The 17,629-nt window shown below is 38.4% G+C and overlaps 1 protein-coding gene across 2 annotated transcripts in view; it reads left to right on the forward strand.

Moving 5' to 3' along the window:
• Positions 1-17,629, forward strand: part of KYNU (kynureninase) — a 121,593-nt gene that overhangs the window by 19,028 nt on the left and 84,936 nt on the right. For both annotated transcript variants that reach the window (XM_081935115.1, XM_081935116.1), the window contains exon 3: positions 12,292-12,412. In XM_081935115.1, coding sequence (XP_081791241.1) covers positions 12,292-12,412 — 121 coding nt within the window. The remainder of the gene's footprint in view (positions 1-12,291; positions 12,413-17,629) is intronic.

Genomic DNA, 17,629 nt, shown 5'->3' on the forward strand with positions numbered 1-17,629 from the left:
TATCCAGGGAAGAAGATTCTCAAATAATTCCTCTAATTCAATGTTTCTCAACCTTGGCAAAATTAAGATATGTGAACTTCAACTTTCAGAGTCCTCCAGATAGCAGCCTTTGGAGTTTAAGTCCACACGTCTTAACATTGCCAAGGTTGAAAAACACTGCTCTAAACCAATCTGAAGCTGAGAAAATGAACCACCTCTCATCAATATTCAGTATTTAAAGAAATGCCATTCATTATTTCAGAATGCAAGATACATCTGAATAGAGGCATGAAGATTACCATTAAATGGCTTTATATTACTTATTATATTTTAAACATAGTAATGTGTTTTTCATGTATTATTTCATTCCATCACTTTGTGATTAATGTTTTTTTAAGAAAAGAAAAATGTCTGCAAACTTTCCATTTGCTACCATTCATATCTTTTTTTATAATATGCAAGTATTGTGAAGAACATTTCCTAAGTTATACTTTAACAATATATATTAATTTACTATGCACATTATGTGGGCAGCCTATATGTAGACACACAGACATGTAGCTAGTTAATGTACTTTTGGGGTACATCTTTCCCAAATAGATAATATTTTATGGTGGTGGCAGTTGTAGATTGATTATCTTTTTTTCAACCTACAGTATGTCTCTATGCAGGCTGTTATGCTCCCCTAGTTTTGAGCAAGGGACATGCTTTTCCTCCAAGCTCTGTTTATGTTGCAGGGATCAAATGAGATAACTCAAATGCAGGGGTGAAATCAATTTAGCTTTGCTACCGGTTTGCAAATGTGAGCACATGCGCCACCTCTGCACATGTGCAGGACCTTCTGCACATGCTCACAGCATCAAAAACAGGATGTGATGACGTCCAGTTGGGTGGGCAAAGCCTCCCACTGCCACCGTTACCGGTCCCCCCAACCGGATAGAACCGGCTGAACTGCACCACTGCTCCAATGCCACTTTGCAGTAGAATTCCTAGTTCTGAATGATTTTCTTACTTGGATAGAAGCCATGGTGGCACAGTGGTTAGAATGCAGTATTGCAGGCAAACTAATTACTCACATCAGGAGTTCAATTCTGAACAGCTCAAGGTTGACTCAGCCTTTCCAAGGTTGATAAAATGAAGACCCAGATTGTTGGGGGCAAGATGCTGACTCTGTAAACCGCATAGAGAGGGGTATAAAGCACTGTGAAGTGGCATATAAGTCTAAAATATGGACTGGAATCCCATGTTAGATAAGTAGGTTTCCATTCACACAAGTTTTTACTCCCTCATTCTCTTTGTATGCACTTTTCAAATCTATTCCAGAAAGTTTCTCAGGAATAAATTAGTTGAGAAGCTGTGAGGAAGGAGAAATGCAGGTTTTTGTCTGTTGGGTCGTTGGGCTAGATGCAGAGGAGGCAGGTGCCGAGGTTTTCTGGGCCCCATTTGTTAAGCTCAGGGATAAGTGTAAATCCTTATACAGAAGAAATGGCATCTGTGGAGTGCGCAGTTGGATGATACCGAGGAGGCAGACAAGCCCAGAAGTGAATGTTAATCCTCAGTCACATTTCCAAGCCAGAAGAAGAGAGTCAAATAATCCAAATCCTGAAAGAGCATAAAACAGGGGAGGCTCCAGAAGTCCTTCGGGAGGTAATAGTAATATAAAGCCAGAAATTTCTTCAAAGGTAGTTTCAAAAGGCTGGTTTCATTTATTAGGGCGAAGAAGAAGAAGGAAGTGAGCCATCTTGGCTCCGCCTCTCACAGGGAAGCAGGGAGCAAAGCATTCAAAGTTTCCATAAGGCTTTTAAAACAGCTCAGGAATCACTTCTTGCAATTGTGATGTAAATCTTTCTCATAGTTAGTACAAGTGGGTAATTCAATGTTTTACTCTCTCACTCCATTCCGAGATCGAGAGATAGTTCAAATGCCGCTTTAACCGAGGGGGGTAAAAAACAACAACCCTCCAATCTTAAAACTTCAAATAGATTGAATCCACAACTTGCAAATAGCTGTTGCTCATCCATTAAATGGTGTTAAAAGAGATTAGGGCAAACTTCTCACCTCCAGCACTTCACTGCAACTTCTGATTGATTATTTCCTTCCGGAATCCATTCGGCGAAGGCGCAGGCAGCCGACAGCTACGCCATGTGCCCCCCTTCGCTCCCTGGCTCCTGGGGCGAGAATGGAACCCCCCTTATGGCTGCCGCTGCTTCTGGGGGCTCCAGCAAGCCGCCCTACGGCAGGTGGTCCCTCCAAGATCCCCTGTGCTCCCTAAGGGAGCCCACCGGAGAGACGAGCAGCGGACGGCAACGTCCGTCGCCTCCGGGAACCGGAAGTGATCTCAAAACTTCGACTAATTCTGATTAATGATTTTGGCAATTTAGTTGGGAATGGATAAGTGTTGCAGATGTAAAATGTGAAGTCACATAGTATTTCTCTGCTATCCTAATTCAAAGTTCATATTTGGTTTTGTTCTCTCCCTCCCTCCCTCCCCCCTCCTCTCTCTCTCTCTCTCTTCTTACCTACCTACCTACCCACCCACCCACCTACCTACCTAGAAAGCTGTTAAATACACATCTATAAAGCATTCCTTATAATCACTTTACCATGGCAGTTTCAAAATTAAGCAAGCAACTTCGCTAAGTCAGGAGAGGCATTCTTTCTTTTCCCCCCCTTGTCCTTGTCAACAACTACCCTAGTATACTTTACAAAGAGATAATTACTTATTAACAGAATACGGATCGTGATAGTAAATATTGAAGAAGAGAATGGCAAGAGCAAACATAGTTGCTTCTGGGTTGCATGTACAAACCTTCTCTGTGCTCAGCATACAAATAGTACTGTTATGGTGAAAGTTTCAGAGCAACGGCAATTTTTCCCAAAAATTCAGCATTGCTTTGTAGATGTATTATTTGCACAAGCAAAGGAAAATTGCAGAAATTGCTCATATTTGCTTGCATGAGCACAGTATATATAACATAGACATAGAGCACTAACAATACTTGCATGGTAAGAAAAAATAGTCAGAAAGATATATTTTTTTATTTAAAAAATGTAGATAATGACATCGTTCTTCTGTGGATCTGGGATCGCTTATATTGGGCGTCTCAAAAATATAGTTGCAGGTGCTATAAGCCTGGCTCATTAGCTTGAGGGCTACAATACTGAAGCTTTCCAATTTGTTAATTCAAAAGAGTCTAGTGAGTAAAAAATTAAGAGTGTCATAGAATGCCATTGTACATAATTGCAAATAATTCTATCTAACACACCTGCATTATTTTCTTATGGTCTACTTCAGGGGTTCCTAACCCCTGGTCCATGGACTGGCACTGGTTCACAGCATGCCAGCAACTAGGCCGTGCAAACAAGTGAAGCCCTATCCACAAGATGCAAAGCCACACTCCCTCCAGTCCATGGAAAATCCTTTCTCCACGGAACCGGTCCTGGTGCCCAAAAGGTTTGGGACCACTGGTCTACTGTGCCAAAAGAAGATGCTTTCCGCTAGTTGATTGATATGGATGACTTCTTCCAAGCATGCCTGGTACTTTTGTCTGCTCTTTTTTTCTTTTTCTATGACGTGTCCTTTTGCTCTCTTCTCTAAAGTGGAATTGATGAGTAGCACCATAGCTGTCAATAATAGCTAAGCATCAGTAAATCGAGAGGGTTATAAGATAGACTGAATTTAAAAAAAATCTCCAAAGAATGCAATACCAAGCCATTTCTACATTATTCTTATATCTTTAAAGTGATTAACATGAGGTCATCAATTAAAAGAAACCAATAGAATGGCAAGACAGTAGCCGTTAGTCCAAAAGAAATTACACAATTTGACTGACTGGAAATCTCATACAATGTGGTTTTGTGTTGATTTACTTTTTGGCGTTTAACTTAATCCCAATCTAAGGGTCTCAGTTATTTATTATTCTCATGAAGCTCAGATTAATACAAGAAAGGACAATGTATATTAATGAAAGATAATAGATGCATTATACAGAAACCTAATTAATAAGGCTTAGCAATTTAAAGGATTAGTAAATATATTTAAGATAGGAAAGAAAAGCTGAAGATTTCAGCCACGAAATGAAGAGAGGTGAACTTGGTAGATTTGCCATAGTATTAAAATTTGCAAAACAATTTATCTTATAATTCCCTTCCAAGATTCCATGCCATGAAAAATACTTTGGAATTTAGATTGAATCAACATACATATTGTTATTCATTCTACAAAGGGCCTGGTGCAGAGGAGGTGTTCAGCAGGTTCTGACCAGCTCTAGAGAACCGGTAGCGGAAATTTTGAGTAGTTCGGTGAACCGGTAAATACCACCTCTGACTGCCCCCCCCCCCATCTATTCTCTGCCTCCCGAGTCCCAGTGATCGGGAGGGAATGGAGATTTTACAGTAACCTTCCCCTGCCACGCCCACCAAGCCACGCCATGCCCACAGAACTGGTAGTAAAAAAATTTTAATCCTACCACTGATTTTGTGTTTTCCATATATACAATATCTATCTATCTATCTATCTATCTATCTATCTATCTATCTATCTATCTATCTATCTATCTATCTATCATCTATCATCATCTATCTATCTATCTATCATCTATCTATCTATCTATCTATCTATCTATCTATCTATCTATCTATCTCTATCTCTATCTCTATCTCTATCTCTCTATCTATATCTATCTATCATCTATCATCTATCATCCATCCATCCCATCCATCCATCCATCCATCCATCCATCCATCTATTTATCTATCATCTATCTATCTCTGTTGATTTCTTTCTCAGGGCCCCTCCCATCCCAAAGTTATTTGTAGCAGAAGGGATTAAGGCAGAGAACAAATTATATTTTTTTTAACCTCATCTTTTGACAAGTAGTAGCCAAGTTAAATCTTGGGGGAAATAAATTTCTTTTATCTGAAAGTAAAGATACAATCCTCCCATAGATTAAGCGCCTAGGGAGATGGCTTTATTTTGTCTAATGGCTGAGTAAGGCTGACTAGGCAAGTAGGAGGCAGAAGGAATGAAGCATATTTTTTTTAACTGGGTAGGGGAAGAGATTGAGACCTCTGGTTCCAATTGGTGCTTCCAAAGCTTGCAATTACTAATGTATGCATCCGTTGGCTTGTATTTGTGGCCCTTGTTATTCATAAGAGTCCAACTGTAAGATAAAACTGGATAACAACCTAAACCTCAAATTAACGAAAACTGTGAAATTAAGTTCCAGAGACAATAGTCATCTTCTAATTCCCATATCCTCTCTGTACCTCCAGTAACAATTATCTACACAGGGTACCTCACTACTCTTCTTTATTCAGTCATGAGAGATATAACTGGATCAATCATGAGGCACCATTAAGATTCTTATGGCAATTGGACTTTCCTTTCAATCAATTTGCTCCATCAGTAGTGGAATTATCTCTTTTCCATATGTGGCTCACGTTGGCTTCTTTGCTCTATATCATTGATGGCGACCCTATGGCACGTGTGCCACAAGTAGCATGCGGAGCCATTTGTCAGGGCACGCGAGGCGCTGCCCTGTCAGCTGACCAGCGCGCATGCGCGCGCTGGCCAACTGAGTTCACCTTTTTAAAAGCTATTTTTCGCCTTTTCCAGGCTCCAGAGGCTTTATAGGAGCCTGGGGAGGGCGAAAAGAGCCTCCCCCCCCCCGGAGGCTTCAGGGACTGTCCCTGAAGCCTTCGGAACGCTTAAAACCACCCTCCGAGCAAACCGGACGTGACTTCCGGGTTGCTCAGAGGGTCGTTTTAAGCGTTCTGAAGGCTTTAGGGACTGTCCGAGGCATCCCTGATGCCTTCGGAACGCTCAAAACGACCCTACGAGCAACCCGGAAGTCACTTCCGGTTTGCTCGGAGGGTGGTTTTAAGCGCTCCGAAGGCTTTAGGAAAGCCTCCGGACGGTCCCTGAAGCCTCTGGAGCGGCTCCGGGGGGTCGGGGGAGGCTCCTTTCGCCCTCCCCAGGCTCCTATAAAGCCCATGGAGCCTGGGGAGGGCAAAAAAAGCATGTAAAAATGGGGGTGTTGCGCGTTGTGCGTGCATGCGCACTGGGGGGGTGTCGCATGTTACATTATGGGTGCAGCACGCCCGCACTCGACCCCCCTGCGCTCCCCCCACCTGTGGCACGCGAACCAAAAAAGGTTCGCCATCACTGCTCTATATACTGTTTCATCATCTCCGCAAATTCAATGGAGGAACTTCTTGAATGCTCTAATAGTTATTAGTGCTGTCTGAAAATGTCCCACAGACTTTGGGTCTGGTTAGCAGTGTCTTAAACAAACTACCAAGAATGTCAAATTGATGACATACAGCATGTATCATGACATCATTCTGCATCCTGATTATGCAGTAATGAGTCCTAACCTTTATAATGTATGAATTCCATTATTTAATCGTGTGCAATTATTAAATCTGTGGTCCCTTATTCAGGATAAAAAAATGAAAAAAGCCAGTGGTATTATGAAAGCGAGAGTCTAATAGCCTTATTGAAACATTTACTACCTATACCTAGGATTCCAAGGGTTGTGGGATAGATGCATTTACACAAGCTCTACTCTCACTGCACGAACCGCAAGAGGTTTTTGGAAGATGCAAAATGGAAATTGAAGGGAATTTGTTTAACAGCCCTATTCATGACCAGGAACAGGCGTTGACCACTCTGTTGCCGAAGTCCTATTTTCTGCAATTGAGTTTAGAATGGTTTACTTTGAGTGTGTATCAATTGTTTGTGAATTAATAATTAATTAAAATTAAAATAATTTGCAGTTATGAATGTGATATTACCCAGAATAAGGTCAGAGTATGTTTTCTCTGTCATTCCAGAGTTGTGAACACAAACTAATGTTTTAAGTTATAAGAATCCATCACTATATTGGCGGGGGGGGGGGGGGAGAACTTCACAAGAGCAAGAGCAGTTTGATAGTAAAACCAGGTATTCAAACAGGTGGTGGTTGTTCCTGCTTCAGTGGGTCAGTAGTTAAACATCTATTGAAGATGCTTTATTTAGAATTATCCCAATGGCCAGGGCAATGAACTCTGATTCGTACACAATGATTTCATGCTAATTAGAATTGAGTTTAAGCTCAGTCTTGGTTACGGTTGATGTTGATAGCAGTAGCTGTACGCATGTTCACCCAAATTCCTCTACACCCAAACACCTTGAATTGCATCTGGAAGCTGACTGTTATCAATGTGGTTCAATGATTAATGGTGTTATATGGGTGAAATGAAAGCACCCTAGATATTTGACAAGTTATGTCCTGGACAGATTATAGTTTCCAGGCGGTTTTCAATGCAGTCACGCATAGTGTGTAGTTTGGAGCTGTCCAAATGGAAGATCATAGGACGTGTTTACTGTGTTACTATGAGAAGAGCATTCCAGTCCTGATAGGGATGCAGTTAACTTGCAATAAGTTGGTTTATATGAAGAGGTACTGTTCCAAGTTGCTCTGTCAATTTTTTTACTCAAAAATAAGAAAGGGGAAAAAAAGTCTTGGTATTTTACATTGTATTTGTTTTAATACTCAAATGGTATTTTATGCCATGAGATTGAGCAAATAAAAAAAAATCACTCTTTAACTCACTACCTACTCTAATGCTTGACTGAGATTTACAGAGTTCTGATGAAATTTATTGTTCTGAATCTCAAATAAAATATTGGCTACTTATAATCTCTATAGACTTCATTATTATCCTCTAAAACAGTGTTTCTCAAACTTGGCGACTTTAAGTCCTGTGGACTTCAACTCCCAGAATTCCCCAGCCAGCTATGCTGGCTGGGGGATTCTGGGAGTTGAAGTCCACAGGACTTAAAGTCGCCAAGTTTGAGAAACACTGCTCTAAAATAACAAAGGACTGTGGACATAACCAATTTAGAAGTGATAATAATATTTACCTCTCTATGATTTTTTTATTTTTATAAGGATGCTGATTTAAAAAAAAAACATAAAAAGTTGGTATTATAGATTATATTGAAATGTTTGTGTGTTCTAAATTTTCTAAAAGCCTTTAAAGCTTTAATTAAGAACTTAGAAGTCCCTTATATGTGGCAGATGCATTAGCGGTTGAGTTAAAAGCAGTATCACAAAAACCTACTTCGAAATGCATTGCAATTATTTAATCTGTTTTCCCACAGCTCTAAAATGAAATTGCTTTAGTATTCTGTTGTATTTATATAATAAGGTTTTTATGTAAATTTTAATAGACTTTTTTTCAAGCTGTCTACTTCTACATATTTGGGTACAAGATATCAGTAGCGGATACATGCAAAAACATGAGCTTCCAATAAATGGAGCATTGTCCCTCATGACCCTGATACAGAAAATAGTAGAGTAAGGAATGAAATGAGATGAAACAGGCTAATCGCCTCTTCTCGTGTTTAATTAAGGGACATGACGTTATGGCTTCAGGGGTTCCTTCCCATAGCAGAATGGAGTCAGCTAGCAATTGCATTTCTCCTTCCTCACAGCTTCTCAACTAATTTATTCCTGAGAAACTTTCTGGAATAGATTTGAAAAGTGCATACAAAGAGAATGAGGGAGTAAAAACTTGTGTGAATGCAAACCTACTTATCTAACATGGGATTCCAGTCCATATTTTATGCCTCCACAGTTTTCCCCCTCCTACTGAGTGAAAATTCTTTGCAGCCTTACTGATTACCTTTATCACCTTACTGGTGTAATATCATAGCAAAAAGAAGAAAGTACACATATATATTTCATTTTAATATTTTTTTTTGTGAGCAGATTTCTAATATCTTCTAGAAGTCATCAAAACTTGTACAAACTGTGTTACATTTACGGAAGCCTGAATCTTATCTGTTTATATCCCTCTTTTATTGTTTTAATACACAACGCAAGGTGGCAAATATATCTAATACTCTTTGACTGGCTCAAAGTTACCCAGCAGCCTTTCATGGCTAAAGTGAGACTAGAACATATGGTCTCTTCCCAGTTTCTAGCCTGATGCCTTAACCACTAGGCAAAACTGTGTCTCAATTTTTTTAAATCTGCTTATTAGATTATATTTCTATTTATCATAACCAAAATACATGGCTGCTCACAGCTTATTTCAGGAGTAAAGAGTAGAGCTGACATAAGTTATCCATATTTTGGGGAGCTTGTTTATAGGAAGACACCAGAGGTGGCATTCAGTAAGTTCTGACAGGTTCTGGAGAATCGGTAGCAGAATTTTTGAGTAGTCCAGAGAACCAGTAAATACCACCTCTGACTGGCCCTGCCCCCATCTATTTTCTGCTTCCCGAGTTCCAGCTGATCAGGAAGAAATGGGGATTTTGCAGTAACCTTCCCCTGGAGTGTGGAGGGAATGAAGATTTTACAGTATCCTTCCCCGGTCATGCTCACCCAGCCACAGCCAGCAAGCAACACCAAGTCCACCAAGCCACGCCCACAGAATCGGTAGTAATTTTTTTTTGAATCCCACTAGTATGCTAGTCCATACTTCCACAGTATGTCTTATATTTGTATGTTTGGTGGTTTTTAATAGTTGTTTTAGGCTTTTTAAAAACTGCTTTATTGTCCCCTACCCTATTCCACATTTGTAAGATGAGTGGCTAAATAAATTTGATAAATAAATAACATAAATGAAATATTTTTATGGATATTTGAATAACATTCCACTTTATCTAATCCACTTCTCCTAAAAATCACTTAGAGAAACACCCTCATAGCTGAAATGCTATGAGGGTGTTTCTTTACCGTATACGTCCATGTAGCCTAAGAGATATCCAAACTTTGATCATATAGGGATTATTTTCTTCTACAGATAAAGAGACCAGGGCAGGAATAATTTCTCTGATCAGTAATAGCCTCTGTTCATTGCAGAAGTCCCTCTAAAATGTATCAACCCTTGAGCAAGTTAGCCACATTAATATAGGTGTTTAACACTCTCAGAAGAACAGTAGCATCTGGTGCATTTTAATGATGCTTAAGTTAACGCCTATACATTAATTTAAATGTGGATTCCTCGAACTGAACTAGCATACTGCTTGTAACACAGAGTAGCCCATTAAGAATCTGAAGTACACATAAAGAAATCTAATTCCTAAACTGATTTTGAAGCTAATTTTCCAAATTAGACATTTAATAATCAGCCGTAGATAACTAGAGAGCCAGTTTAGTCTAGTGGTTAAATTGGCTAAAAAGCAGGAGACCATAACTTCTAGTCCAGCCTTAGCCAGTAAAACCACCTGGACCAATTGCTCTCAGCCCAGTTCAACTCACAGGCAGTGGTGGGATTCAGCCAGTTCGCACCACTTCGGGAGAACCTGTTGTTAACTTTCTGAGCAATTTGGTGAACTGGTTGTTGGAAGAAATCATTAGGGCAAACAACTGGTTGTTAAATTATTTGAGTCCCACCACTGCTCACAGGATTGTTGTGGGGAAAATAGAAAGAAAGTGTGTAAGATAAATTTGCTGCCTTGAGTTATTTGTAAAAATAATAAAAGCAGGAAATAAATAAATAAAATAAAATAAATAATACAAAGTCAGACATGGGCAGTTAATATGCATGCCATATTCCTAATTGCTTTATAGTATTTGTCATTAACTATGAATGGGTTAGGAGACAGTTTGTAACAAAACTATAACTCCTGTTGCCTATATTACAGCACTTTTAATGTCATATTTATACCTCAGATCCTAAACAGTCTTCTGTGTTTCTATTGTCCATAATATTTACATTTTATAGGTATTGAAAATTCTTGCTGGCGTAAAAGGGGAATCAGGGAGAAAAGAGGGAAGCTAGAATTATTTTCCAAGACTATGTAGTTATTATAAAAAATGAAATAACTTGCCATTTATCCAAAAGTCTTTGACTTTTTCATATGGACCTCTAAGATATTTATTTTCTCTATTATATAGTGTGTTTTGCATAGCTGTGTATTCAAATTTAGGGATCGTCTATGTTATTCACGTTTTGAAAATTATTTGAAAGGAAAGGAGATACTGTTTTCATCATTCAGTTCATTATGGCAACGAAACTGTTCTTCAAGGCTGAAAAAACACAGACACTATTTAAATGAGTATTGGACGGAGTTGTTCTCCAATCTCCAAAGCATGTCTTATAAATAATTTTTGAAGCATGGACAATACTTTATGTCTAGTGTGTTGTTGATGCAGATGAAACTTCTTGCATAATGATTAGTAACAGAAGAAATATGTTTCACAAATGGAACTCCTTCATGGAATCATAGAATTGGAAAAGACATCAGAACTTATTCAATATTGTTCAATATTGTACCCAATTTGGAAAAGGGAACATAACACTTTATGAGGCAATCTGCAGGAATTCTAATATAGATCTTGAATCTAATTCTCCATCAGAATAGCCCGCTGATTCTGGTCCTTTCTTGTTGGGCAACAGAATTGAAATAGCTTTAGAAATCTGAAGACTGCTATTATTGCTCCTCAATCTTCTTGTCTGTCCAGCTAAGCATGCAGCAATAGCATTTAGACTTATATACCACTTCACAGTGCTTTACAGCCCTCTCTAAGTGGTTTACAGAGTCAGCCTATTGCCCCCAACAGTCTGGGTTTTCATTTATCCCACCTTGGAAGGATGGAAGGCTGAGTCAACGTTGAGCCTGGTGAGATTCGAACTGCCAAATTGAAGGCAGCTGGCAGTCAGCAGAAGTAGCCTGCAGTACTGCATTCTAACCACTGTGCCACAACGGTTCATGCCATTCCTTCAACTTTTCTTTATTAGGCTTGGTTTTTAGCCTCTCATGTTCTTGGTAGCCTCTGATCCTTGGTAAGTCCTTTGTTAGTAGGTTTTTTGATCAAATGCTACTACTCTTCTTCAAAAAACTTGGAACTATGGCTCTAGGATTCCTCATCAATCTTTTTTAATGGAGTGTTACAGTACAAACATATCTAGAATGAGGCCAAGACTATAAACGACTTCCTTAATTGTACATATAGCTTGCCTTCTTTGTGTTGAAGGAGAAGTGGGTTAACATGCTTTTGCTATACTTTGATACAAGTAGCATGGTTATAATATTTTTGCAGCATGAAACTATAGTATAATCAATGTTAACACATATATCTTTGGTAAATGCACTAAAGGATATCTTTGCGTCTTTTAATGAAGATAATTTTGGCAATTTCGCAAATGTTTTTTGCTCTGTGTACCAAAGACCCATAACAGGAGAATAATATTTTGGTAAATATATGTTAATGTCTTCAGTTGCAAATGCATCTGTCATTTTTCCTATTTGCTTCAAACAGATAAGAAGAGTAGCAGTCTTTTAATGGCTTTCTCTGATTGTTTCCCCTTCAGCCAGTCCACATTTAGTGGAGGAGGATGAAAACTGCATCTACTTTGCTGGACACTCTCTTGGTCTTCAACCAAAGAAAATTAAAACTTACTTGGATGAAGAACTTGACAAGTGGGCTAAAGTGTGAGTATTTCCCTCAGGTAAAATACACTGAATACCCTGTTTCCCTGAAAATAAGACCTCCCCGGATAATAAGCCCAATCGGGCTTTTGAGCGCTTGCACTAAAATAAGCCCTCCCCCGAAAATAAGCCCTCCCTGAAAATATTGCAATACAGCAGCAGCAGCCGTAAGGTGACCACGGTCGCTGCCTCCTGCATCTCCAAAATAATATGACCTCCCTGAAAATAAGACCAAGTGCTTATTCCCGGGGTCAAAAGAAAATAAGACCCTGTCTTATTTTCGGGGAAAGACGGTATGTATGTTTGAGAGCAAAGTATTGAAGATGAATAGGAGATATTCTATTAAATATCCCATTTTCTAGGAAGACTAATACCACATTATCCTTCTAAAAGAATATTACTTTAAGATAATCAGATCATAAGAACTGGCTTATTTTATTTATTTATTCATTTCTGTATTTATATCTCCCTTTTTATTCCAAATAAAAAGATACTAAGCACACACAATACACTTTCCTCCTCCTATTTTCCCCATAACAGCAACCCTATGAGGTGAATTGGGCTGAGAGAAAATGACTAGCCCAAAGTTACCCAGCTGGTTTTGCATGCCTGAGGTAGGAACTAGAATGCACTGTCTCCTAGTTTCTAGCCTGGTGCCTTCACTACTATAATATAGGAAAATGAAACAATTATGGTAAGTTTTTTACATAGCTTCCATTTGGCTAGATTATTTCAAGAGTACAATCAAAATTTAAATGACTGCAGTTTAAATAATGAGATCCTATATATGTTTTCCCTCTAGTAGTTCTGGCTGTGTTCAACTAGAATTATAGTTATGTGAGTGAGTATAGGACCTTAATCTGTTTTATTATAGAAGTTAGGACTGCATTGTTGAGCCTTTATCCTGGTTGTGTGATTCAGGTCCTTATGTTATATATTTTAGTCTCCAGTCTTTATCATATGTTTTCTTAAAATACTGTTTTCTCTTTTAAAGAGCAATGAAGTTTGTTTCTGGACTGTGTATCTTCGCATTTGATTTCTTAATCCTAGACCAGAGGTCTGCAAAATTGGCTCTTTTAAGACTGGTGGATTTCAACTCCCAGAATTCCCCAGCCAGCCAGAGCCAACTTTGCAGACCCCTGTCCTAGACCAACTTGAGGGGGGCAAGATCTTTGCAGCTACAGGCTTTTGCCAAGGCATGTAACTTATGATTCTGAAATTTTAAAATTCAAGTTTTAAAACATGAACCAGATTAGGTCTGAACTTTTGACTTATTCTGAATTTAGTAGCGTACCAACCCAGGAAAGTGTATATATTAATATTTGACAAGTTGCTATGATTGGTAAGATCTTTTTTCTGTCCTGTATTGCCCAACTTAATTTACTTATCCTATTTTTAAGAAAGTCCCCAAAAGAGCAGTAATTACAGTATTTTGCATTATCACCAAGTGCATTATATTGTTACAATTTCAATGTTCTAAAAGATTGTTTAAAATTGTAAGACTGTTTTCATACGACAGTAAAATTACCAGAACGTTAAAGTATCTTCCACATTAAAAAAAAATATATGTTCAAGTGGAAGATTATTTAAATTAAAAAACCATGTACAGTATGTGTTGATCCTCAAGAAACCATTTATAAACGTGCTATATAGAAGTGTAGCAGTTCAAAATCAAACATGAACAAATAAGAGATGAGAATTAGTTTTGCTTGCTTTGATTTTTTTATTACCATTTTATGAAATTCACATACATGAAAACATTATTCAGTCTTTACACATTTCTAAATTTGAGGACATTTAAAAAAGTAAGGAAACATTCTTGCAAAGTTAATACGTTCTGAAAAATGTCTAAACAAATAACCACACATTTCTGTTCATGTCAAAAGTCATAATTTTCTCTCTATACTTAAAAAGAAAAGGAACAAAAAAATCATGCTTATACCAGATAGAGACAAATTAGGACTAAAAAACTTAAAAAGAAAAAAAGATGATGTCTTCTAATATCAAAATGTTATTTTGCATTGTCCTTGGTAAATATCATGCTGAGGAAATAATCCATATCTATTTCTTCAACCATAACTATTCCAGAGATTTTATTTCTGCTTTTTATTTTTAATAGAGGAACTTTGTAAGCTTAGTTTTTAATCCATTAATCAAGCTCTTAATTAGTAAATTATATTAAGGCTACTATCTTGTACACATAGGAAAATAATTCTTATTAAATTTAATGGAACTCAACTATTTTGCTATAAGCTTGCTGGTCAATGACCCAGATAAAATGATTGACTGAGTAGTATAAGTCTGAAAAATAATGATTATGCAGTTTTTCTTTAAAACACAAAATCAAAGTCAATAAAAGTGTCATGGCTCCATTTAAAATCATTGTGAGGCAAAGAAAGGGGCGAAGGAGAACATTTTAACTTTAAGTCATATTCTTCTCTGTGTTCATCTAGCGTAACTCTGCACTTTGCCAGCCACTTAAAAAATGCAGTCTTATCTATTTTTCTATGATTATCATAGCAGATCAAAGCAATTGCTGACTTCATCGAACAGGTAAAAGTTAAATAGCTCTTTCCTCCATTCATACGAGACTTGCAGAAGTAATATTTAATCTTCCATAGCTTGCTATTTCATTCGTTGATTTTTCCATGCATGAGTCGTGACAACAAAAGGATTTGAGGATGAAGAAAAAACATATTTAACATTTGTTGAAGATAGCTATCTTAGAGCCGTTGTCCAAATGTGGTTAAAAATAATACAGGGTATTTGTGTTGGAAACTGTGAAGGATGTGGCAACCATCACCTGTGACTCAAAACTTTGTAGAATACTTTGTAGAATGTGGAGGACTATTTTGTAACCATGCAATTCTGCCTGCGAGAAGGGTGTTAATAAAAAAATTACAAATCAAATAATCAAAGAGCCTTTATCATTGGCATGATTCATATGGCAGGCCCAAGTACCTTTGTTGAACCTCCTATATTCGTTTCTTATTGGCAAATCTCTTAGGTTTTGAAGTCCTTCTATGAAATCTTGTGAGGTTTTGAATAAGAATGTCAAAATCTGACAAGATATAAAAAAGATTTGGAAAACAGGAAATAGGAAGAAGAAGAACCGATGGGAAGAACAGTATTATACACATGGAATTCCAAAGAAAAACACTCAAAGTACGCTAAGATATCAAAAGTAAGGAGGATTAAGAATGAAAGCAGCATCATGCATGCTTCGGTATTGGAGATAAGTAAAACTTGTAATACTTTCTTCTCCAGCAGCTTGATATGTGCATTTCACGTAGCAATAGATTAATAACAAAATATGACAAGAACAAAAATGAGAACTGTTTAATGCCTAAATGTATGGGCATTCTCAGGCATAGTACTCAGTTAAGTATAACAGAACAGAATAATAAGAGTTGGAAGGGACCTTGGAGGTCTTCTAGTCCAACCCCCTGCTCAGGCAGGAAATCTTATACCCATCATGGCGAACCTATGGCACATGTGCCAGAAGTGGCATGCAGAACCATTGCTCTTCCTGGTTTTGCCGCACTGGCCAGCTGGTTTTTACGTGCATGGGAGTGCCAGAAACCGGAAGACCAGCCGCCCAAGGTGCATGTGTGCACTGGGAAGATTAGTTTTCAGTGTGTGCATGTACCCCGGCCAGTTGGCATTTGTGCGCACATGCGTGCCAGAAACCAGAAGACCAGGTGGCCGGTGTGCATGTGAGCGCTGGAAACTGGAAGATCATCTTCCCTGCGCACATGCGGCTGCTCTTCCAGTTTCTGGCACACACGCAGATGCATCCTATTTTGGCACTCAATGCCAAAAAGGTTCTCCATCGCTGCCCTGTACCATTTCAGACAAATGGCTGTCCAATGTCTTCTTAAAAACTTCCAGTGTTAAAAGTCAGGATGATGAGCTTCATATCCATTTCTTCATTTATTAGGATGCCAGAAACTACTTCTATCTGTCCAGGGAGATTCTTAGTCATTTACATCATGGTTGTTCCAAAGGTAGGTGGTTTTTTTTAAGCAACTGGACTTTGTTTTTCCTTGAAGTCGTTTCACTGAAGAAGCTTCTTGAATGATCAACAAAATTTGTTTAGGGAAAAGCAAAGTCCAGTTGCCTTTTGAAAAACACCTTTGGGATTCTACGTCTATCTTTTGTTTGCTTTGAATACAGCTGCACTGCTGTGTTGTTGTTGTTGCTGTTTGGCCCTTTAGAATGGAGGAAGATATGAAAAATAAGTCATTTTTTCTTCGGAAATATGAAGATCATTAAAACAAATACACAAAGAACGAGGCCTCTATACTTTAAAAAAGATTACTCTCTACATGACTAGTACAACATATAATGCACAGACTGTTTGCAGTTTGCCAAACACCCTTGTGGATCCCATCTTTTTTTTAAAGTAAATTTAGAGCCATTACTGGTATTGCTATTGCCCCAAAAGACACACTACCAAGCATCTTAGCCCTTGCCATCCTCTCTAGCAGTTTCACTGTTTAGCCAATCACAGAACAGCTCTTCAGCAATCTAAGTAATTCCTTATTAGCTCGTAATAATTTTTAATTTCTCAATGTGGCCCTTTCCCCTTCTCTGCCAGCCTTTACATTTTTACCATTGTCTGGGAAAAAATATATACATGGAAAATTTAAAAAAAAAATCTGTCCTACAAGTTGTGTCTTACTCTTTTAGGAATGTAAGGCTATAAAAGTTATTTGCAATAGCCAGAATTATGGCAATTTATTTCTGTTTATGAAAGCACATTTACCTAGTTATAAAAACATGGGCAGCTGTTTCTCTAAAAGGTGATACTATCCACTGGAAAAAATGGATCCAGCAGAAAAGCACCCATTAGTTGATTTTCAGTTACAGCCTGAAAGAGGTAGGAGATCCAGTTGCTCCTCCAAATTAGTTGGAGGTGATGGACAGTTTTCTGAATGGTTGAATCAACTTCAAAATCTACCCATCCCAAATTTGCACTTATAGATACTATAGCAGATAAACATTGAAGTCATATAAGCACAATTCAGTCTCAAATGAATGGATGGATGGCAACCGACTAAAACTCAACCCCTCCAAGACGGAGTGGCTGTGGCTTCCGGCCCCCCGGTTCAACCAGTTGCTTCCATCTCTGGCCATCGGGGGCGAGCAACTGGCCCCCGTGGAACGGGTGCGCAATTTGGGCGTCCTCCTGGATGCCCGGCTGTCCATGGATGACCA

The sequence above is a fragment of the Natrix helvetica genome, assembly GCF_964273705.1.
Source record: "Natrix helvetica genome assembly, chromosome: 1".
In the NCBI taxonomy this organism is placed as follows: Eukaryota; Metazoa; Chordata; class Lepidosauria; order Squamata; family Natricidae; genus Natrix; species Natrix helvetica.